The 22,880-nt window shown below is 36.2% G+C and overlaps 1 protein-coding gene across 4 annotated transcripts; it reads right to left on the reverse strand.

The window, feature by feature from the left end:
- Positions 1 to 4,271: 4,271 nt before the first annotated feature.
- Positions 4,272 to 22,343, reverse strand: LOC309797861 (dual specificity protein kinase CLK4-like; the record flags this gene model as incomplete). Of its 4 annotated transcripts, none has more annotated exons than XM_082646256.1 (14): positions 4,272 to 4,421; positions 4,505 to 4,595; positions 5,318 to 5,397; positions 8,210 to 8,292; positions 11,066 to 11,195; positions 11,446 to 11,540; positions 11,747 to 11,913; positions 12,006 to 12,122; positions 15,073 to 15,139; positions 15,536 to 15,626; positions 16,677 to 16,808; positions 17,259 to 17,349; positions 21,349 to 21,415; positions 22,183 to 22,294. In XM_082646256.1, the coding sequence occupies 14 exons, from the start codon at positions 22,283 to 22,285 to the stop codon at positions 4,281 to 4,283; spliced, it is 1,455 nt and encodes a 484-aa protein (XP_082502382.1). In that variant the 3' UTR covers positions 4,272 to 4,280. The 4 variants fall into 4 exon arrangements, with proteins under 4 accessions (XP_082502382.1, XP_082502381.1, XP_082502379.1 ...); XM_082646255.1 differs by having other exon boundaries at positions 16,677 to 16,812; positions 17,263 to 17,349; positions 22,183 to 22,285; XM_082646253.1 differs by lacking the exon at positions 21,349 to 21,415 and having other exon boundaries at positions 16,677 to 16,812; positions 17,263 to 17,349; positions 22,183 to 22,343.
- Positions 22,344 to 22,880: the final 537 nt, after the last annotated feature.

Here is a 22,880-nt window from a genome sequence, read left to right on the forward strand (position 1 = left end):
GATAAGTGGGGACTAGAGGAAAGGACACCACTCCAATGAAATATTGAATATGGGAAACTCTCTAAAGACAAATGACCAAGTTTCAATTAGCAAAGACATAAAAAGAGGAGAAAAAGGCACATAGTGATTAAGAGATCTGAGACAAATTAGCTATGTGTGGACCCTGACTCGGTACTGATTCAAACTAACTTAAAATAACTCTTTAGACAATCAGGAAACTTTATAGACCCTACCAGATAAGGAATTATTTTGTTAGGTGTGATACTCGCATTAGAAACTCATGGTAAAAGATATACAGTACAGAAATATGGATGAAATGGTATCTGACATTTGTACTTAAATGCAACAGGAAAATAAGTTGGGGAACTGATGAAACAAAATTTGCAAAATGCTTTTGATTTTTTAAGCTGGGCTATATATATTTAGAGGTTCATTATTCAACTTTTGCATGTTATTTTAAAAAATCACTAACATAAAACTGTCCGCAAAGGCTAGACTGGCCAAGGAGTTGTAAAGCCAACCTGACTTAAAACTTTACCTTCCCTCTATGAAAATATGGAAAAAATAAAACCAATTAACCAACTAACTTGATCAACTCTTTTAAGAATTAAAATTGTTTCTATCTATTTATTTGCAAACGTGCAATCTACTAAGCCAAAAATTACTGACGCTATTAATACTGTTAATGACTCATGAATTCTTCTGTTCTATTTGAAAAGGTTGCCTTTTTTTGTTGTTGGCTGCTTGGCATGTGGGATCTTAGTTCCCTGACCAGTGATTGAACCAGTGCCCCCTGCAGTGGAAGCAGAGTCCTAACCACTGGACCACTAGGGAATTCCCAGAAAGTGCAGCTTGTTAAACGAAGTACTAGATGTTCAAATTTACAAATTTTTTAAAACTTATTTCTTTTTGTCTGTGTTGGGTCTTCATTGCTGTGTGTGGGCTTTCTCTAGTTGCAGTGAGTGGGGGCTACTCTTCGTTGCGGTGCGCAGGCTTCTCATTGCGGTGGCTTCTCTTGAGGAGCACAGGCTCTAGGCATGCGGTCTTCAGTACTTGCAGCACATGGGCTCAGTAGTTGTGGCTCTCGGGCTCTAGAGCTCAGGCTCAGCAGTTGTGGCACACCAAGTTAGGTGCTTCCACCATGTGGGATCTTCGTGGACCGGGGCTCAAACCTGCGTCATCTGCATTGGCAGGTGGATTCTTAACCACTGCACCACCCTGGAAGTCCCTGGATGTTTAAATTTAAAATACCTTACTTGCACCAAATTTTGTGGGAATCAGAAATTTCAAACTGGAAATGAGTTAAAAAGCCAGGCCACTAACTGACAAAGTGTTTCTTCATTCCAGGATGTCAAGATAGTTTAAATATAGGTTATCTGCCTATCTACTTAAAACAGAGTATATTTTCAAATTATCATACCATTTTAACCATTTTGATGGTTGAAGCTATGTATCAACTACTAAAGAAAAACGTGAGAAAAATGGAATCCAAGTAATTAAACTATTAGCCATTACATTCATTTCATCCCATTTCACAGAACCATGAACAAGAATCAAACTGAAGTTTTTAACTCAGTAAGGTGTATTATCACAAGAAGGCACAATGCTAGAATCTAGGATACCTGAGTTTAAGTCACAATTCAGCCGCAATTATTAGGAGTCGTGGCTGAGTCATTTCTAATTTCTCTAGCATCAAGCCCTTCAAGATTATTCAGAGGAATAGTTTTCAGCTGTACGAACTACAGAACTCCACTGGGTATTTTTCTACTGTCAACTGCATAAGTCAATTTTATTCGTCTACTCCAAAAATTTTGATGAATGCATGGATGAGAACACCTGAGCAAATAAGCAGTAGCAGAAAACACTGGAAATAACCTATTTAGCTGCACTTTTAAAACTAGGTTTGACGTCAATGGAATTTCTAGAAATAGTAAACTAGGAGACATCAAATCATGAGGGAAAATACCCAGTTACAAACGATCCATATTTATACACTGGCCATTCTAAACCTTTCCTGTTAGTGCTGAAGCTCCCAACACTGTCAAATAAAAACCTGGTGCTTTCAGAAATTGAGTCCAGAAGTACAAGGAAAAAGGCAAGTAAGAGTAGGAACCCGAGAGTTCACAGAAGATGGGAAGGAAGGTTAGCAGGAGACAGTCATATGATACCAGAGGTACCATCCTCACCACTAAACTTTTCTTCTATCCTACCTAATTCACTGAAGTTTCACTTTAATTCCTAAACTTCCATGAATTAGGCCTGGGAACTAGCAAATACCCTTAGTGAAGAATGTAAATACTTTTCAGCAGGGAAAGGGGTTAGCAATCATTACCTTTTTAGTAAGAAAGAGTGTGGATAGTTTTCTTTCCTCCTATATCCTGAGATCAGCTACTCCAAAGGAATGAGTTTCTGATGGGGGAGAAAGTAAACATTAATTTGGGAACCTGGAGCACTTGTAGGGAAAGGTCAGGAGGCTTCGGTAGTGCAGTGGCTCTAGCAGTATGGAAATGGAGAGGAAACTAAAGGATGGCTGACTTCTGAATCTCTATAACGAGATTGCTGTGTTAAGGAAAAACCTTTTCTTTACATCAAATGCTCCTTTAAAAAAACCTTATAACATATAACATAGTTGAACTATATGTGGACTGCATCAGAGGCCTAAGAATAACTTAGGCAGTGATTCTATGGCAAAACTTCTTTCAGCTCTCTTAAATTCCTAGCCAACGTCAGGAACACAGCTTTACTATATGTGCAAATGCTACCAGCAGATCATGTAGAGAAACCCACTTGGTATCACCATTTGTCATACCAAAAAATTACATGCAGCTTATGTTCAGAATACAGATGAAACTCAAATCTTTGGTAATGCACTACAGAAATGGGAATACTTTTAACAAAAATCTTTATCTGGATAAGCAATCATGAATTCTACAACAAAAAATATTTTTACCTGGCAGACTGATCAATAGTTTTGGGTTTTTTTTACTAAATTAACATTTACCATGTAGATTTGTTTGTTTGTTTGTTTTTTGTTTTTTTGTGGTACACAGGCCTCTCACTGTTGTGGCCTCTCCCGTTGCGGAGCACAGGTTTCAGACGCGCAGGCTCAGAGGTCATGGCTCACAGGCCTAGGCGCTCCGCGGCATGTGGGATCTTCCTGGACCGGCGCACGAACCCGTGTCCCCTGCATCGGCAGGCGGACTCTCAACCACTGTGCCACTAGGGAAGCCCCTACCACTTAGTTTTTCATGTGTAAACAGGTAAGAAGAAAAAAATACCTACAGACAAACAAAAAGTTCATTATGTTAACCAATCAGGGTCTGGAAACTTCTGCAGTTTTCTTCCCAAGTGTTCTCCGATCAAATCATCTTTTTTTTTTGTTTTCCAGTAAACAGTAACATAAATACAAATTGTTTAATAATAACCATAAAGTCTCATAGGCTGAGGTTTAAGTATTTATACTTCATATGGTAAGGAGACAGATATTGGACAATTTCTAGACTCCTGAAGATTTGGCATTAAAAACAAAAACCTCAGTCATCAGAATTCCTATTTCTACGTTTGTGACTAACTACATAAATAACCATTGGAAAACAGGACTTTCCAAGCTAACTTTCCAGTTAGACTTTAATCTTAAACGAAGTGTGTATGTGGTTTTATTAATCTACTACAATGCACAAGTTGGATGTCTTTCCATGAATGCTACTTACCACCACTGACATCAACCAATGAAACAGAACACAATACTTACAATTTAATGAAATTCCAACAGCAAACAGTTCCTATGGGTTTTGGTTTCTAATACCTGCCTACCTAAAGTTAATAATACTTATTACCTGTTCAACAATTACAGAAAAATCTTTTAAAGTTAAGGAAAGTTTGAGGTAAATAAAGAATATTCATTTAAGAATGAAATAGTCAAGATTTCCTTTTACTCAAAAAAAACAAAAAACCAAACACAAAAATCACTTCCAAGAGTCAACCTCCATGTACAAAAAGGCAAGATCAATCACTGGACACAAAGGATATTCCAAAGGTCTTTAAAAATGGTAATTAATCTCAAAAAAGGAAAATTAATTTTAGCTTTTATATTTCATTCATTATCAAGACCATATTTGCTTAACAAGATAATTATGCGATTGATACAAAACATACAGCATTTACACTTAACTGTACAAAATAATTTAAGGTTTATAAAAATATTAGAATGTTTAGAGTTGACTGACACAGTCTTAAATAATCTCTTCTAGACAAGTATAGTAAGACCACTGATTTCCATTTTATTTCTTTTTTAATAAGTCAAAGAAAGGATGCTGCAATGCTTCATCCAAGGTAATTCTTTTCACTGGATCATATTCTAACATTCTTTGAATCAGGTCAAACAGTTTCTCATGTTCTTCATCATGACAGAGCATAAATTCCTGAGGGGAAAAATGACTTTGTTTAAGAAAGACAATAAAAAATAGTTAAAACAGGGTTTTTTTTTGTTTTTTTTTTGTTTTACCTTTAATGGTTTGCAGTGTCCTGTAACATATCTACCAGCAGAACTACGTTCCTCCCAATCTAGCTGATTATGATGAAAATACATCTGTTTCCTATAGGAAAGAGAAGTCTGGATTAAATTTTAAGAAAAAAAGAAACCCCAAACCCACATTCTTACCCTGCCCCAAACAGGGGATTGGGGGAAAAGATGGAACCATAGACATCTCTCTATATATACATAAACATACAATTTCTAAAAATCTCAGCAATAATTATATCGGATACCTTATATGGTATTTTTCCTAATCTTGTACCCTCTGAAGTTTTAGTATCCCACCTAAGTTGTACCATATGTGAAACAATGCCAGCTTCAAAAACAGAGGTTCCTAGATCCATTCCTGTAAATTCTGATTTCACTAGATCTGGAATGGGGCTAGAAATCGTTAACAATTCCCTGGATGACTTCTGCGGTGAAGCTATGTTTTGAAACCACTTATAGTATTCTTGTCCAAAGACGTACATGTGGTTTGCAACAGTCTGGAATTCAAATTTAGATAGGACTCCAAAATCAAGCTCTTTTTACTACTCTATGTATTATTTTTAAATCAACCTAGGAAAACATTTATGCAAAGGTTAACCTGAGTATAAAAACACCACTTTATTTACTGGATCACAAAGTAAATATTGCATTACTTTTCAAAAACTTGACTTCATGAAAAAGAATTCAAAATCTACAGTCTTTGGAATAAGCAATAACAACAAAGATGGGTTTTCTATAGTTTGAATATAGGCCACTGCATGTACCCAATAAGGACTTTAATCTTAAAAAGCATACCTTGTTTTCTGAATCATGTGTGTTGGTATGGGTCCTAATATACGTTCCATCATTGCCAGGTGTTCTTTATTATCATTAGTCTAAAAAATATAGGAAAAAGAAACTTAGCACTTTCCATTTCCCTACACGCACATAAAAGGATAACACAAGAAAACAGTGTGTCCGGGACTTCCCTGGTGGTCCAGTGGTAGAGAATACACCTTCCAATGCGGGGGACGTGGGTTCGCTCCCTGGTCGGGGAACTAAGATCCCACACGCTGCGGGGCAACTAAGCCTGCCCACCACAACAAGAGAGCCCGCGACCCACAAACTACAGAGCCCACACACTCTGGAACCCGCACACTACAAGTGGAGAGAGAAAACCCACGTACCGCAGCAAGAGAGAAGCCCACGTGCTGGAATGAAGACCCAATGCAACCCCCCAAAAAAAGTAAATAAATAAATGTTAAGAAAAAAAAAAGAAAATAGTGTTTCCATAAAAGGACTAGATTAGACAGCTATACAATTTATATTACACTCTACTTCAAAGATGGAATAAAACTGAATGAGCTACACTGATTGTCTGATTTCTGAAATGAATTGGTAAGGTTTGTAGAGCTGATTGAGGAACAACTTTTTAAGTATATTTTACTGAAGTACAGTTGATTTACAATGTTCGAATAATTTGTTTAATGTAAAACAGAACAGTTTTCCTTATTTGTATTACTTGCACTGTTTAACTGAGGGATGACTGGGAAGATTACCAATAACCTGGCTACTCATTTTATCGGTTGCTTAACTAACCTCCATTACCCAATGGATAGCAACTTTGTAACACTAATCCTAGACAATAAAAATACAGTCCCAATAATTCTTACAACAACCTTGAGCTAGGAATGTGGGAACATAACTTTCAAAGAGGTTAAGATACTAGCTCAAGCTCATATAGCTCATCAATGAGGAAACCTGAGCTGTGAACCCAAGTCAAAACTCATATTCTTAAATTACACAGTAACAGAGCTTTGGCTAAAGTCGAATAAATTGTTAAACTAAATGGTACACTCCTAAGCAGAGGCTGGAAAGCTTCTTCTATAAAGGACCAGATAGTAAATATTTTAGGCTTGGATGGTCACAGATGGTCTCCACCACATATTCTTTTTCATTTTTTAAAGCAGGCATCAGATAGGATATAGTTTGCCAATCCTTGCTCTGAAGAGCAGAGTCTATGTGCAATGCTTTTTAAATCCATTAACTACTGTGCCTAGCACACTGCTTTCAAAATGTTCTTAAGTCATGACAGGAATAAATAATACAAGCTCCATTATCTTCAAAAAGTTCCTTAGTTGAAGACTATTTTGGAGGGTGCAATTAAAATATAAACCACATCTCAAACCAAAGTTAATAATCGACGCTTAAGGTCTCAGAATGATTTACAATCATAAAACCATCTGAAGGATTTTATATGTGTCAGAATGAAGAAAGCATGCACTGTGCTCAACTTTTTCCTTGACCCTATAGCTTACTACCACAAAACTAGACACCACCCCCTAGAAATGTCCAACAGCTATGTTCTAGATATCAAACTTGTCTACAAACTCAGAGTACTTTTAACAGATCTCTACGGAGTAGACAGAAGTTTGGTGAGGTGCCCCAGAGCGGCGAACACATATATTCTGCAACAGCCACCTAAGTGACTTATAATTCATCACAGCTTCCTCCCTCCTCATCCTGCATTGCCATAACCTCAAAGCAACCTTGACAGTATTAGCCAGGAACTTCCTAACCACCCTCACCCCATCCAACAACACACCTTGATCAAATCACAACCCTCTTAAAGTTCTCCAATGCTTACACCACTTGAAGCTTTCAAGACTTTTAGTTTTCCGACATAAGCAAAATTATGAGGAAAACAAGTAGAGACCTAAATAACATTTTCTCCTTTTTGTTCTGCCAAGTAAGCCAATAACTATTATCATTGCATAGAAAGAACATTTTAATACCAAAAAAAACAGGAGAGATAATTTCTAAATGAAAGCCAGAACGGCAACCCTACAAAATCATTTTCATTTTAGACCGGTCTACATTTGGAAACCACTGACTCCTAGGATAAAACAAATACCTTTCTATGGCAAACAAGTCCACTATGAATCAGTACTTGCCTACTGACACCATTTTCCTATTTATCCAAGACACTCCGGCAGCACTATTCATCCTTCCTCAACTAGAGTAGCTTCCTTTATGCCTCTTGCATTTATGAATACCATTTCTTCCTGATATGGCCATCACACACTCTAGTTTTCTGACAAACTCTTACTCTTCCTTATAGCTTGGATTAAACTCCCTATTCCTCAGTGATGCCTTCTCGAAGGAAACTTAACCGTTCACCTTTTCTGGGTTCCCTTCTACATTGTTCCATCATAGCAAGTATCATATTGTACTGTAGGTTTTCCCATGTCTATCCTGTGTATGTCTTCCTTGAGGAGAGAGATGCTGTCTTTTCATTTTTATACACACAGTGCTTAGAAATGTGCCTAGGGTGTCATACATGCTTAATACAACTTACTGTTTCTGAATTCTTTTAATAAAAGTGCAACATAACCAGCGCTGAATTAAAACTGACCATAGTAACACTAATGTAAATTTATGAAGGAGCATCACAATAAAATGGATCATATGAAGTCAATATGAACCATGTGTTTAAAAGCTCCACATGCAGAATGAATTATGACCATTCACTGAGAGTAGTTCATTCAACTGTGGTTTTAGAGAAGGATGACTATTTTGCACATGGAAGTTTACATCTTAAGAATAATGACACTATGGCAACTTTCCAATATGGAAACCAAAACTTTAACATGCCTTTAACATTAAAGCTCATTATGAATCAGTAAGTAACATTTACTAAATACATACCTGAAAGACTGTGAAACCAAGGTAATATTCAATAAGAATGCAACCTATGCTCCAAACATCACATGGCTGAGACCAACCTAAAGCTATTTAAAAACAAAACCAAACATTTTATTAGGCAACAATTTTTAATTGCCAATACACAATATCTTTTCCTATGTGGGTGCTCTCTTTATATAGCCCATTTAGGAGAAGATGATAGTAAATTCAGGGTTTACATTTTTAGTTTTATACCAAACATGATTCAGTATGCTTTCACAGTCCTCCATATCCTTGTATCAACTTACAGTATTTTAACCTGGGGGAGGAGGCATTTTATGGAAAGTAAGAGGGGTGAGCAAATAGTCCGTAGTCTCTGAATTGCTTGTGCAATGAGGAGCACTGTTATACCCACTTAACGGTTGTTCTATGAAATTTTACATTTTATTAGTGCAAACATAGGTCAATAATTATCCTCAGAGTGTAATTACTAACCCCTTATCAATTACCATCAGCTTGATATCTGAGTTTATTTCTTCCATTAAAAGAAATAGTAGTGTCACCTAAATTATGTAAGAATTATAATGGATATTATAAGCAGTGTCACCCATAAGCAGAATTATACAGATATTTAAAGTTCACATAGAGAGGTATCTATATATGTACTTTCAGGTTGTCTAGACATGATCATATATTACTCCTTCAGAATTCTCAATAGTAACATTATTCAGAAAAGAAAAAAACACCTAGCCTTAAGTCTCTATCTATTTAGAAAGGAAAAGAGTAAACCTAAACCATACAGATGTTTTAACCTTTTAAAGATTAAGTTTTTAATAAAAAATAATGTACAAATAAAACCTACTTTAAAAGACATTTCAATTACTTTCAGTAACATTACTGAATTTAAAGACAAAGGAAGAAACAATATATTCAAGGAACTTGACTATGATTTAGCCATTTTTGTTAACCCTCATGGTACTTATCACTTGAACAAAAGGATAATGGAGCATGGTTTCTACTTACAGTAACACATACAAAATCTGCAAATGATAGAGCTTGGATCTAAGATGAAAGTTTTCTTTTCCAGCCACTCCTGTCTCCCAGTCCAGCTTTCTCCCAAGTGACTGTAAACTACCTCATTCTCTTATGGCTCAGCTCTCATACTCTTTGGAATTTCACATCATTCACTTTGACCAACTTCTGTTTACTACCAACACCCAAGACATGAGACTAACTGCCCTCCTCAGTGGTGGCACCTGACAACATCTTCCTCTTCAACCTAATTCTGCCTTAATCCTCAGGAGTAACACTTCACAAACACACAAAGAACCCTTCTAATCTTCCCATCTGTTCATTTCTTTTCCTAAACACCAATAACCCCAATTTCAGACTTATATCAACTATCCCCAGCCTGGCCACACATGGGACTGTATTATTACTAAGAATCACTGTATCTTACGCAATCTAGGAGGAGGCCATTAACTAACTGTAAGATACACCACTGTTTTATGAACCAATAACCAAGAAAAAATGCTGTTTTGTCTTATGTTTCCTCACATGTTAAAATGTGGAGAAAAATCTTCTTCTTAAAATTGATAAAACACAGCAAGTTATCTCTTTTTAAGCTCTGAAAATACCTATCTGTCCACAATCTCCTCCCACACTCTTTTCTTTTACCTTCATTGCAGGCTTCAGTCCTCAACCATGAATACACTTTCTAAACTACTGCAACATAGCAGCTTCTTTCAGACCATACTAAGCAGAAATCCTAGTAACATCAATCTCAAAGATGAGCTCCAAACCTGTGCTATCCTATGTGGTAGCCACTAGCCACATGTGGTTATTTAAATCTAAAAGTTTAATTAATTTAAAATTCAGTTCCTCAGTCACACTGGCTATACTGAAAGTACACAGTAGTCTACGTGTGGCTACTAATGGCTACCATGTTGGATAGTGCAGATATACAACATTTCTATCATCATGGAAAGTTCTACTAGCCAGCACTACAAACTATTCTTAATTTCCTGTCCCTTTTACTAATTCTTTACTCTAGGTAAACATCATTAGTTTGCTTTCACACTCATATTCTCAACTACCCAGTCCTCTTCGACAAAAGGTAAAAAGTGGAAAAGACTGATTCCACAAAGATGTTTTACTATCCAACCTCGGTTGAAACTTACTTTTGGCAAAGTAATATGCTTATACCATTTAACTATCTCCCAATATCACCTGATCTGAATTTTTCCCACTGTCTCCAAGCCCCCAAATCCATCTCTGACTTCCTTGCTCTATCAACATGACTCGGTCTCGAACTTTTAAATTTTGAGGCATAAGATGCGCTCTCCCTCACTGAGTTCCCTTTTATTAATATTGAAAAACCCTGCACCTTAACTAATTTTCCTTTCCATGCTTTCCCATGTCAAAGATGATCAAAGAAGCTCTCCTCTTAGACTAGCCCCTCTTTCTTCTCCTCTTAACCTCCGTCCACCCTACATCTAGACGTCTGCCAGCCAAATCTTTAGCATTTTCCCCAGCACCATGCTTTGTGATGAGACGAAAAGAGGTGCCCACATCTCTTCAAAATCACACTGCTGTCATGGACTTTGCCAATACAGTTTGTTCTGTTATGATCTTGTAAGACTGACTTGTTCAAAAAGAACCACCACCTGGAATATCTTTACAGATGATATCACATTTTTCCCACTCAGGAAAATTATTTATAGCAATGTCCAGACAGCTTTTATGAAAACAGAAAACATTTTCTGTACACTGCTAAGAAAATTACAGCTATCCCCCAACTACCTGCCCCCCAATAAAAGCTATAGAGAACAAAAAATCTCTTTTTCAATTAAAATATCAGGAAGTCTGGTATCTACTAACCCAAAATGACCTCTGGAGCTCTGTAATGCCGTGTAGATATCACAGTGCTATGATGTTCATCATCGTATGTTGCACTTCCTAAGTCAACAATTTTGACATCTGTGTTTTTCAGTGTGCGTTCATCACGTTTCTAGAGATACAGTTAAGTAAACACAAAGATCAATAAAGATATGAAATATTTTATAGCACTATTCAAAAGGCTTGCACATGAATTCTCTTTTTGATTTTCAAAATAACCCCATGAGAAAGGCAAAGGATTACCCTTTTGGGGTTAAACGTCAGGATATAATAAGCCTCAAAGGTAAAATTCTTCATCCAAGGATCACCAAGCTAAATTAATTTTAAAGACAACTACCAAAATTAAAACAAGTGTAACTTACCATTTTTGAATTATACTTGACTACATAGTCAGACTCCACAAATAAAATATTTTCAGGCTTCAGATCTGTATGGGTTAATTTATTATGATGCAAAACTACAAAAGAACAAAAAGACATTATTAGTTTCACTTACAAATTTAATCTGTACCGGGGGAAAGGAGAATTAGTAGTAGAGGTAGGGATCAAAAGTGGTTTCATCTTTACTTGCAACGTGCATTTTTAGTGACAATGGTTTGATATGTTGCTTGTCCAATAAAACCTTTAATTGACTGGTATTTAAAAATTTAACAAGTATACTTACAATTTACTGACTGACAGATCTGATATGCCATTTGCCTGATATGGTCAATTTGAAATGGCAGAAAGCTATTTTCTTTAATGAAATCATAGGTACTAAGTCCCAGGAGTTCGAACACAATACAAATATGACCATGATGATCAAACCATTCTAGCATCTGGACACATCGGCTGAAACAGATCAGAATACAAATAATTCAGTTCACAGAATTCTGATTATTTCATGTAACATAATGGATCACAGTTCCAAGTTTCTTACTTACAAGACATTATTGGGATCAGTACTATTTAAATGCTCCAATACTTTGATTTCTGAATGAGCTGCTTCACGATATGGTCCCACATTTTTTGTGATTTTCACTGCTACATGTATGCCACCCCTTAAAAACAAAATGAAAATGGTAAATGTACAGAAGGGCGTTGAAGACATGTATCCTCTAAAGCAGCTGTCACCAACCTTTTTGGCACCAGGGACCGGTTTCATGGAAGACAATTTTTCCATGGTTGAGGGGAGGGTGTGATGGTTCAGGTGGTAATGCAAGCTATGGTGAGCAGCAGATGAAGTTTCACTCGCTCGCCCACTGCTCACCTCCTGCTGTTAGGCCCAGTTCCTACCAGTCCACGGCCCAGGGGTTGGGGACCCCTGCTCTAAAGCATCATCTTGTTAAGTACCAATCACTCTATGCTATTTTCCTAAAATAATCTTTCAGGGTATATTATAGCAGATCTATAAACATTTTTTCAAAACATTTTGACAAAATATACATTATACAGAGTGATGATTTCTCTTAATACTTAAGAACGTTAATGTTTGTTTCCAAAAGTTTAAATTGACCTAGACTTTATAAGTAGTTTTTTTTTAAAAAAGGATAAAAATATAAACCTTGAAGATACTACTGCTGAAAACATTCACTCATTCGCCAGGCTAGACCGAATGTGCCAGATGTTGCATTGGAATCACTGTTAAAAAGAGCTTGTCCCATGTACCTCACAGTCTAATGGAAAAGACAGACACTTGAACAACTTATCATTAGGTTAGAAGTGCCTGGTATAAGGTATAGAGAGAAGAAAGAACCTAACCATCAGAGTTAGGGGAGCTCAGACTTCTTCAGAGAAGGAAGACAACTATCAGTTTGTTAGATAATTCTGGCAAAGGAGACACCAGCAATAAGTCATCAAGCCAAAAAAATGTTTAGTGCATTCACGGATGCGAAGAGGTATAAATAGCAACAATGTAGGGCAGCGTGTTTTAGACCGGGGCATCTGTAGTACTTCCTAAAAAGTACAGAGGGAATTCCCTGGTGGTCCAGTGGCTTAAGACATGAGCTTTCACTGCCGTGGGCCCAGGTTCAATCCCTGGTCGAGGAGCTGAGATCCCGCAAGCTATGTGGTGCGGCCAAAAAAAAAAAAAAAGCCGTAAATGATTTTGAGGAAAAGGATTTCCAAATCTTCAGCTTCCTTCTGTCCTCTTTTCTAAACCTGATCTTCTTGAATACAAGCCAGCAGTCAACCCTGCATTTTTCACTATGGCCTTCCCACATTACAAAAGAGAACCCCATGCACGTGAAATTAATATGGCAAGGTTTGTGACCCAGGCTGTTTATAAAAAAGAAAAAAAAATTCTTTGAGGCAAAAATTTTTCTAGTGGCTGAATAGCAAACCTATTCCGAACTCATTTCTTTTGACAAGGTCCCAATGAAGTTGTGGGCTGATACATAATCATCAAACTAAATTTTTAATGATTTATCTCCCTATGATGTATAGCATATATCTCAAGACTTAAAAGAATTACTATAAAACTGCTGTGACAAAACTTCTTCTAGTCTCATCTATTTCATCATATGGACAAGTTTTCTAACTGCTAATAAGCTATAAAAATGAACAGTGCTAATAGCTATAAAAATGAACAATGGATAATGGTGTTAGCTAATGCTACTATAGTAATCATATTGCAGTATATAAATGTTCAAACCAACGTTATACACCTTAAACTTATAAGCTTTCATATTACTTGTCAATTAAAAAAAAAGAAAAATGGAAACTTAATGTTAAAACAGTAAGATTTATCTATGGACACATGAACTCATTTTTTTAAAGGCCCCAACCATCTCGATAAAAGATATATTTACAATTACATTGTATGTTTTAGGTCTAATAAGTATCAAAATTTGTAACAGATTTGTACTTGATCAATTGAATACTCTTCATTGGAATATCTCAAATACTCAAGTCTTGGAACCTCAAGAAATTTTTAAAAGACCTCAATGGGACAACTAGTGAAATGTGAATCAGGTTGTAGATAAGCTGGCAAAACTTGAAAATACATATAACATGTAAATATAGAGAATGATTAAACACTGTAAAATGTTAACATTTGTGGAATCTGGGTGAAGAATAGATGGGAATTCTTAGCAACTTTCCTAAGTCAAAGTATTTCAAAATATCTTAAAATTTTACTTTATGTTCACATTTTTGTCATAGAGAGGAAAGGGTGATAATAAAAGACACTTAGGATAATATTCTTTATGAAAAGTGAAGTAAAAGTTAAGTTCAAGATAAAGCATTTCTAAGTATTCAAGAAAAGTTTGTTCATGGATGACAGGAGGTATCAAGCTGTTGTATTTAGATTCCCCCAAACATATTTAGAAAGAGAGATATGTTTTTTTTAAAAAAATCACCATTTACAATAAGCTGGAAATTACATCCTCAACTATTTTATGATGAAAAGTATAGATGTCAATTTAGAAATGTGCAGTTTCCACTAAACTGTTGTAAGACGTTCACTTACAAAAAAATTTGCAACCGCAGAAGAGAGATCCTAGAGGAAAACATGAAAATGAAGCAGAGAGGGTCAAAGAACAAAAAGTTTAGTATAACTCATTAAAGAATCTGGACTTTATGCTGTAGGCTTCAAGTAATATAATTTATTTATAGTTTGAGAAGCTAACCCTAACGTGCAAATATTATCCTTTGGAAATAAAAGTTTTTGAACCAAGAAGATTAGACATGCTAATTTATTGTCTCTGCAATTCAAAAGTAGGGTAAAGCACTCCAAATCTCTTATAGAAAGCTAAGGACCTAAGTTCTGGGAAAGTCTTCACTTGAACACTGACATTAATTTCCATGAACTCCATCTGATAAACATTTTCAGCATTCTTGGTCAAAATCCATACTTATGGTAAATAAATCGTACACAGTTCAAGAACTTCTGAATACTTATACCTCCCAGGAAAACACATAGCTACCACTTAAATTCCATTTCATCTAAATTATGGATCCTTCTCCACCAAAAATATCAGAATGTTCAAAAAAGAAAAACAACAAACTTACATGCCATGATCAATGCACTCTACAACTCTGCCAAAGGTCCCTTCTCCCAAAGTGTTCACGATTTCATCTAAAGTGAGGGGGGAGAAAGAAGTGTAAGTACCTGAGTACAAATTATCAGTTATTCAAATAATGAATGCTTAAGTGTGGAATTTTTTCAAATGCTCTCTATTAAAGCATAATTAAGGTTCCAGCCCTCAAATTATTTTATTTTCAGATGCTACAAAAATAATGTAGATAGCTATCTTTCTTGCTCTAATCTCAAATTCCACTGATTATTTTGGAACTTTAGAGTAGAAATATTTAAACTCTATAGAAAAGAAGAAATACAAAAGAACAACAAACAAACCCACAAAAAACAAAACAAAAAAGCAATGAAGAGTTCTTTAGCCCCCCGCTGACAAACTATTCTTAAAAAGATTATTCTGTCTGCAAAGTTTAAAAAGTGTTGAAAAATATTCTATACATCTTGCTTTTAGAACGTCTCCACTTTGACAGATAAGGTGACCCTCTTCATCATCTTCTATACTCCTGGATCTTTTCCTTTGGTGGCTCTTCTGGAACGGCAAGTGGGCAGCACCAAGATCGTCCAGCCAATCAATATAGCAGAGTGAATTCAGGGCAGAATACGCAATTCATTCAGCGGGGAGATATTCAGGCATTCAGATAAGAACCAGGCCACGAAGAGTTGGCAGGAGCAAGTTCAAATTCAGTCCCCAGAGATTCACAGGACACAGTTTATGTTACAGAAGAAAAACATGGCAAGATTTTCAGATAAGTTACTTAAAGTGGCAATAGAAAAAACAACACAATTGTCTCTAAAATACTGACTTAATTGAAGTCTGAAATTTAAAGAATGCAACGTCATGATCTATCAATCTCGTTATAAAATAGCCTATGCTGTGAGTTGAGATGTCTAGTTTGTCAGGAAAATGTTTTAAAACGTCAAGATTAGCTCAAATTGATACTTAGCAATATTTTTAAACATACTTATTAAAATAAAAGGGGAAAATAAAGGCTAATGTCAATGTTTGATCTAATCAATGATAGTTCTACTGAAGAAAACTTGGGGAGGAAAATAATAACTCATAGTTTACTGCAAACAAGTGAAGATTCATGAGTGTAAAAAAAAAGGCAGGCTTTCTGGACAGTAATTTCCCCTTCAGCACCCACTTTCAGAACTCCAATGGAACTAATTGCAGATTGTGCTATACACAGGGTAAGTATCCACCAGTGCAACTTTCTACATTTGTCTCCAAGTACTGGGAAAGGGGTTTCTTTTAAAGTAAAATATGTTTAAGATGAAAGAAAAGATGGGTGCTTCATCTTTTCGTATGATTATGTTATAAAAGATAAAAATATTTTTAACATTAAAATCAAGAACCTCATGATCTGGTCTGCAGAAAATGAGTAAATGTGGGCAAATGAGGACTAACTAATAAATGCAGATTAGTTGTAAGAATTTGGAAGTTTCCTTTAAGGATTCAAGTAATATAAACACAATTATATTCATATAGTATTATAAACTTTTTCAAACTTATTGGCTCAGTAAGAGCTTTTACACACAAATAAGTATCCACCCAAAATAAAAACAAAATCAATCATACCGAACGTGACTGATTACTTGAACATTGTCTATTACGCTTCCTTTTAGGACTGCTTCTCCAGCTTCGGACTGAAGATTTACTGCAGTGGATTCGATAACTGCTTTCAACGTCTCTGTGATAACGTCTAGGAACACATCTTTTGCAGTAATCATTTCTGTATTCATCAATGTTAGGAACATATATTTTGCAGTAGTCATTTCTGTATTCATCAATGTTAGGAACGTATATTTTGCAGTAGTCATTTCTGTATTCATCAATGTTAGGAACGTATATTTTGCAGTAGTCATTTCTGTATTCATCAATGTTAGGAACGTATATTTTGCAGTAGTCATTTCTGTATTCATCAATGTTAGGAACGTATCTTTTGCAGTAGTCATTTCTGTATTCATCAATGTTAGGAACGTATCTTTTGCAGTAGTCATTTCTGTATTCATCAATGTTAGGAACGTATCTTTTGCAGTAGTCATTTCTGTATTCATCAATGTTAGGAACGTATCTTTTGCAGTAGTCATTTCTGTATTCAGCAATGTTAAGAACATATCTTTTGCAGTAGTCATTTCTGTATTCAGCAATGTTAAGAACATATCTTTTGCAGTAGTCATTTCTGTATTCAGCCATGTATCTCCGGTCCTGATAATATCTCTCATTCAAGAACCTTGCTTCTAAATAATGACTGCAAACACATTAAAGGATTTAAAATTACTCTCTTCATTCTAGAACGCTTTAACGTTTAACCACATTTTAACGTGGTTAAAATAAAACATTCTCTCAAGAATTCCTGGTTTCAACAGCTAACTCAATAAAAGAAAAAAATACAAATTGATGAATTAGAACTTATACTTAACTCACAAAACTTAAATAATTTTACTTTAACCAACAAGCAAATGGGTACATATATCTCTATTAATATATACTGCTATGAAGGAACAAACCTTGGGTCAAATCATTCAACATATTCAGTGTTTACTTGATTAAGTGTCCCTTTACCTTCTGGTGAAAGTTAAGACCAAAAATTCACAAAACTGCTCTTCTGAAATTCATCAGTCTTATGATATATGCATCTGTAACTAAGCTCTCTTCCTCTTTGCAGAGCCACACACAACATGAGGCAGGCAAAACAGGATTCCTTTCCTTCTTAATGTAAGTTAGGTATCTCTGGCACACAGAGTTCTTGCACGAAGGGTGTATTAGAGCTAAAAGGAATCTTAAATATATTTCAGGCCTTTCATTTTACAGATGACTACACTGAGATCCCTAGAAGGAAAACGATTTGCCATGGTTGTAGAGCACATTCTAAATCCTATTGTATGTGCCAGTATTATTATACACACCACCTATTCCATCTCCTCTCCTCTATTTCGAGCTTCCTGTATCTTTCTGAGAAATAGTCAACACAGTTTTTGAACGCTGCTTCATGTGCCAAAAATATCCAAAATATATGCCCCTCAAATGAGAAAAGGTTCTTATAATTGCTTGCTTAGGATTTCCCAACCCCCTACTTGCCTTTGCATTTTGAATTTCCTGTCACTCCTGCTTGTGAAATAAACAAGAATTCAGGGAAAACAGCATCATCTGGTACCATAGTGCTTACCTTCTTTTTGATGTTTTTATTTTTTTTGCGGTACGCAGGCCTCTCACTGTTGTGGCCTCTCCCGTTGTGGAGCACAGGCTCCAGATGCGCAGGCCCAGCATCCATGGCTCATGGGCCTAGCCGCTCCGTGGCATGTGGGATCCTCCCGGACTGGGACACGAACCTGTGTCCCCTGCATCAGCAGGCGGACTGTCAACCACTGCACCACCAGGTAAGCCCCATAGTGCTTGACTGCTGAATCTACAGATCCCTTTGAAAATCTAATTGAGAGGTATGGGCCCTCTCCCCTAAGAAACGCACAAATGCGTAAACAAATCTTGGCAAGGAATTTCAGAGATCATGGACCTCAGGAAGTCAATGGATTCCAGTTAAGCAGCCTTGATTTGATGGAAAGAAAAAGACAGAGTCAACTGACCCAGTTTCCCGTCCCCCTCTCTACCTGGGATGAGTATCCTTTTCAACAGTGTGAAGCTTCAAGAGGGATGCACGTGGAGCACTGAGGGAGAGAGGGGACACCTGCCCAGTCAGACACACCAGCTAAAATAATCCTGACAAGCAATGGAGTGACAGATGTTAACTAGACTGCCCTCACTAACCTCGTTCTTTTTCCCAGAATATGTTGTCATTCTTTTTGCTCAGGAGGCTGGTTTATGCAAAAATAAAGGAGAAGCATCTCTAAAACTGCTACTCAACAGGGCTGGCATCAAATCCAGGCTGGGGAGATGCAGAAGCCCCCTTTCCCCAGTGTCAGCCTTAAGTTCTAGCCATTGGAGAAACAACTCAGGATATTAGGGTCTAAATCTGGGTCTAAGTCAGGGATCTGATCCGTTGCTTGGAACTGTTAAGGGAGAGATCTACAATACGTCAAACTAGAAATTACCATACTCTAAAGGGCATCTGTTTAATTCTGTAAGGCATCCTTCCCATAAAAGTCTAAAATGTATCGGAAAACTCTAACACTAATAATCCTTAGCTGGACTAGTGCATGAAATTAGAGCTGCTGATAATCCATAAATAATCTATAGAATAACAAACATGGAGTGAAGTAATACTATGAGGATAAACTAAAAAGATGAGGACCTCTTCAGCCTACAACAACCGAGCCTTAGAGATTAGATAAACAAAGTCTACAGAATTATAAAGGCTATATGGACAGAGTGAACAGGATGAACAGACTGACTGAATTTCTAAAAAGAGTCACTGAATGTCCAGTGAATATTTCACTGTAGTTCTTTAAAACAGCCAAGACTAATGAGGCTATGGGCATTCATTTTTATTTCCACACAGGTCCTGTGGAAGATAAAAAATATATGAGGCAAAATCCCTGCCAACAAATAACTGTTCAATTTGAGATTACTCACACAAAAATCAAACAAAACTCAACCATGCAGGAAATGCCAAAAGCCTGGATATGAGTGCTTAGGAGAAAAAACTCATAATGCTTAAAATGGTCAGGGAAGATTTCGTGAAAAAGAAGGGAAGAGTTGCATCTTAGAGGGACATCAGGATTTGGATAAAGTAGGAAGTAGAAGAAGTGCCAGGAAAGAAAAATGGCATATTACCATCTTACATTTATAGAGTACTTTTAGCCAGAATGGTTTAGAGATGAGTTTGTCTACATGTTACTTAGGAACTAGTAAGTAGACAATTTCAGCAAGAGCAATTTTCACATAGGGGAACATAGGCAAATAAATAAGCTGGGAACAGATCATCCAAAATCTTGCATGCCAGGCTAAAGGGCTTAAAACAGTGTTTCTCAAAGGGTGGTCTGTTTATTAACAATATCGAAATACTGAATTGTTAAAAATGAAGATCCCTGAACCCCAGGTCAGACTCACTGAATAATCTGGTACTATGCATTTTAAACATACCTCCAAAGTGATTCTATTCACACTAAAGTTTGAGAATCACTGGTTTAAGGCTTGATACTCTATGTTACAACAAGACATTTAAGGATATAAAATGTGTTCACAGTGTTCACAGCCACATCAGTCTTCCTGTGTAGAATTAATTGATTAAGCTTGTAGGAAGGGAGCAATTCACAGGCTACTTACAAATCAGAAAGAAAAGACACTCTGAAATATATAGGAAAAAAGGTAAGATAATTGATCTACAATAAAAGCGCTGATAAATCATAAGAAAAATATGCTTTAATAGAAAAAATAGGCTAAGAATACAAAAATAATGTTCACAATCAACTAGACTTCAATTAAAAAATATTCAAGTGTTCAATAAGCACATGACAGAGGACAAATTCAGCAGAAATTTAAACATTCAAATGAAAAGAAAACACTATTCTTGGCATTTCAAAATAGACAAGACTGGTGACAGCATGTCGTAGGGAGTGTAACTTGGTACAAACTTTCTAGAAAAATATGTGGAAAAATATGTGAATATGTAGCAAGAGCCTTATAAGAGTTCACACCCTTTCACTTGAAACTGTCCCTTCTTAGAACCTATTTTCAGGAAATATTCAGAGGCAAAGATTTGTATACAAAGATAGTTTTCAGAAGAAATAACTTTACATCCAAATGGGGGACTAGCATCCTACCAAGAGTACCTTCTTTATATGCTTCTGTATTTTTCAGTTTTTTTCCTAGAATTTTACAAAAAAACACTCTTATAAAGTTTTGAATCTTGAAAATGACTATTAGATTACTCCAGATTATGGAGAGCAATTACCACCAGACATCTCTGGTGCCAATATCAAAGAAGAAACTATTGGCCTAGTGGTTATTGCACTGACTCAGTATCATCTTTCTGTGGTTAATTATGAATATGAATAACTGTTCATCATTCATATCACTTCCTTTCGACACATACAATGCATAATAAATCCATGAATGGTTAGTACTATATGTTCAGCCTTACAGAGTATTTTGTAGTTATCTTAATATAGGGTACAGATATTCTTGTATAATACATTAATTAGCTCAGGTCATTGAAATCCTGGCATAGATTCTCCCTCTTCCCTCCATATGATAGTGTGTGAAGAATGATTAGTCTGCACTGATTAACAACAAGCTCACTGTTCTACAGAACAAGTCTGTTTTGGCATGGAGAAGGAAAAAAATTGCATACTGTTTTTTAAAGTAACCCCAGTTGGCTAATTTAGAAAGCAATCTGGCAAACAGTCCCAGTGGAACATCTGCACAAAACAAGGAGAAAACATAGAACCAACAAAAACAAATGAGAAAGGGAAATTAATGGAGGACAGAATGAAAGAAACTCTATTCACCTAGGCTTTGTTTAATCATTTAGGAACTTGAAAAATTCCTTCAATTCTATATAAACGTAGTACCTCCAAATTTTACACGGGTAAGAATACAACAGAACAGGACACATGCCATTGGAAATTTTTATTGAGGCCCTTCTTACAACAGCCAAGCTTCTAAAAATCCCAAACATATCCACTGGCCTTATCTACAAATATAACCTGTAGAATACAGTATAGGCTACTAATCCCCAACACACTGTAACATTCTCACACACCACATGCTATTTTTCTCATCTGGATGAACTCTTCCCCACCCTTCATTAGCTCTCATTTGTGGAACCCTAAATAAGTGCCCCAATGTACAGCTCTCCCTACTACATACAAGTTAAAGGCACTCACTGGTCCTTTAATCACTTACTTAACTTTCGTGTGTCTCATTTCCCACAACTATATTACTGGCAGCTGGGACTCCATCAACTGTCTCCTACAGCTCCCAAATGGACACAGATATGTGAGAGCAGGAACTCTGTTCTATTCACAGCAGTGGCTAGCATATAATAGGCACTCAGTAAATATTTTCTGAATGAGTATTTGTTGACTGATTTATAAAACAATCTGACAGATGAAAGTTATATAAGCTAATGACAAGTCATTACAACTATTAGTGTTAAAATGGTACTAGTTCAAGCGTAATTTACCAATAAGATTCTTTAAGCTGGTGATGTGGTTTACAATGTCTGTTCTCTTGTGTACTACTGTGGGATCTCCTCTTCTGTTTGTGCCTTCCACTGTAGCTTTCATGTCCCAGGCTTTCTCTGTTATCCCAGTCAGGGCAGTGAGTTCTGTTGGAATGACTCATCTGTTAATGGAAATGAAAAGTGAGTTGTGGAATTTACAGATGGTTATATTTAGTAAATAAAATATTTCACATTACTATTAATTAAATAGAAAAACCCAGCACATGGGGTCCTACAGGTTCTAAAATCTTCGTAGGTAATGGTTCCCAAGGCATGGAGGCACTGTCCCACTGGTATGTCAGATGATTCTAAGTGGCATACACACCTAGCACTAAACGATAACACTGTGAGACCTGAATGCATTTTCTTTCTGTTCTTCTGGATAAATTCTCAGCTTGGTGCATATCTTCAACTAACACTTGCTAACTGCCATTTTTTAAAAAGGAGTCAGGATTCAGGCTTACAGCCTTCAGTAGACAACAATATCTAGCTAGAAATTAATAACTTTTTTGGTTTTATTTTTATCATGACCTTCTTTCTATGGTAAATTATTACTAATCTCTTAAGTTATTGATATAATCAAATTATTAAGTTATTGATGTTAACTTTAAATGTGAACTAATTTAAAACAAATATCACACGTGTCATGCAGCTTTGTT

This window comes from Mesoplodon mirus, assembly GCF_964341445.2.
Source record: "Mesoplodon mirus genome assembly, contig: HAP1_SCAFFOLD_1130, whole genome shotgun sequence".
Classification (NCBI taxonomy): domain Eukaryota; kingdom Metazoa; phylum Chordata; class Mammalia; order Artiodactyla; family Ziphiidae; genus Mesoplodon; species Mesoplodon mirus.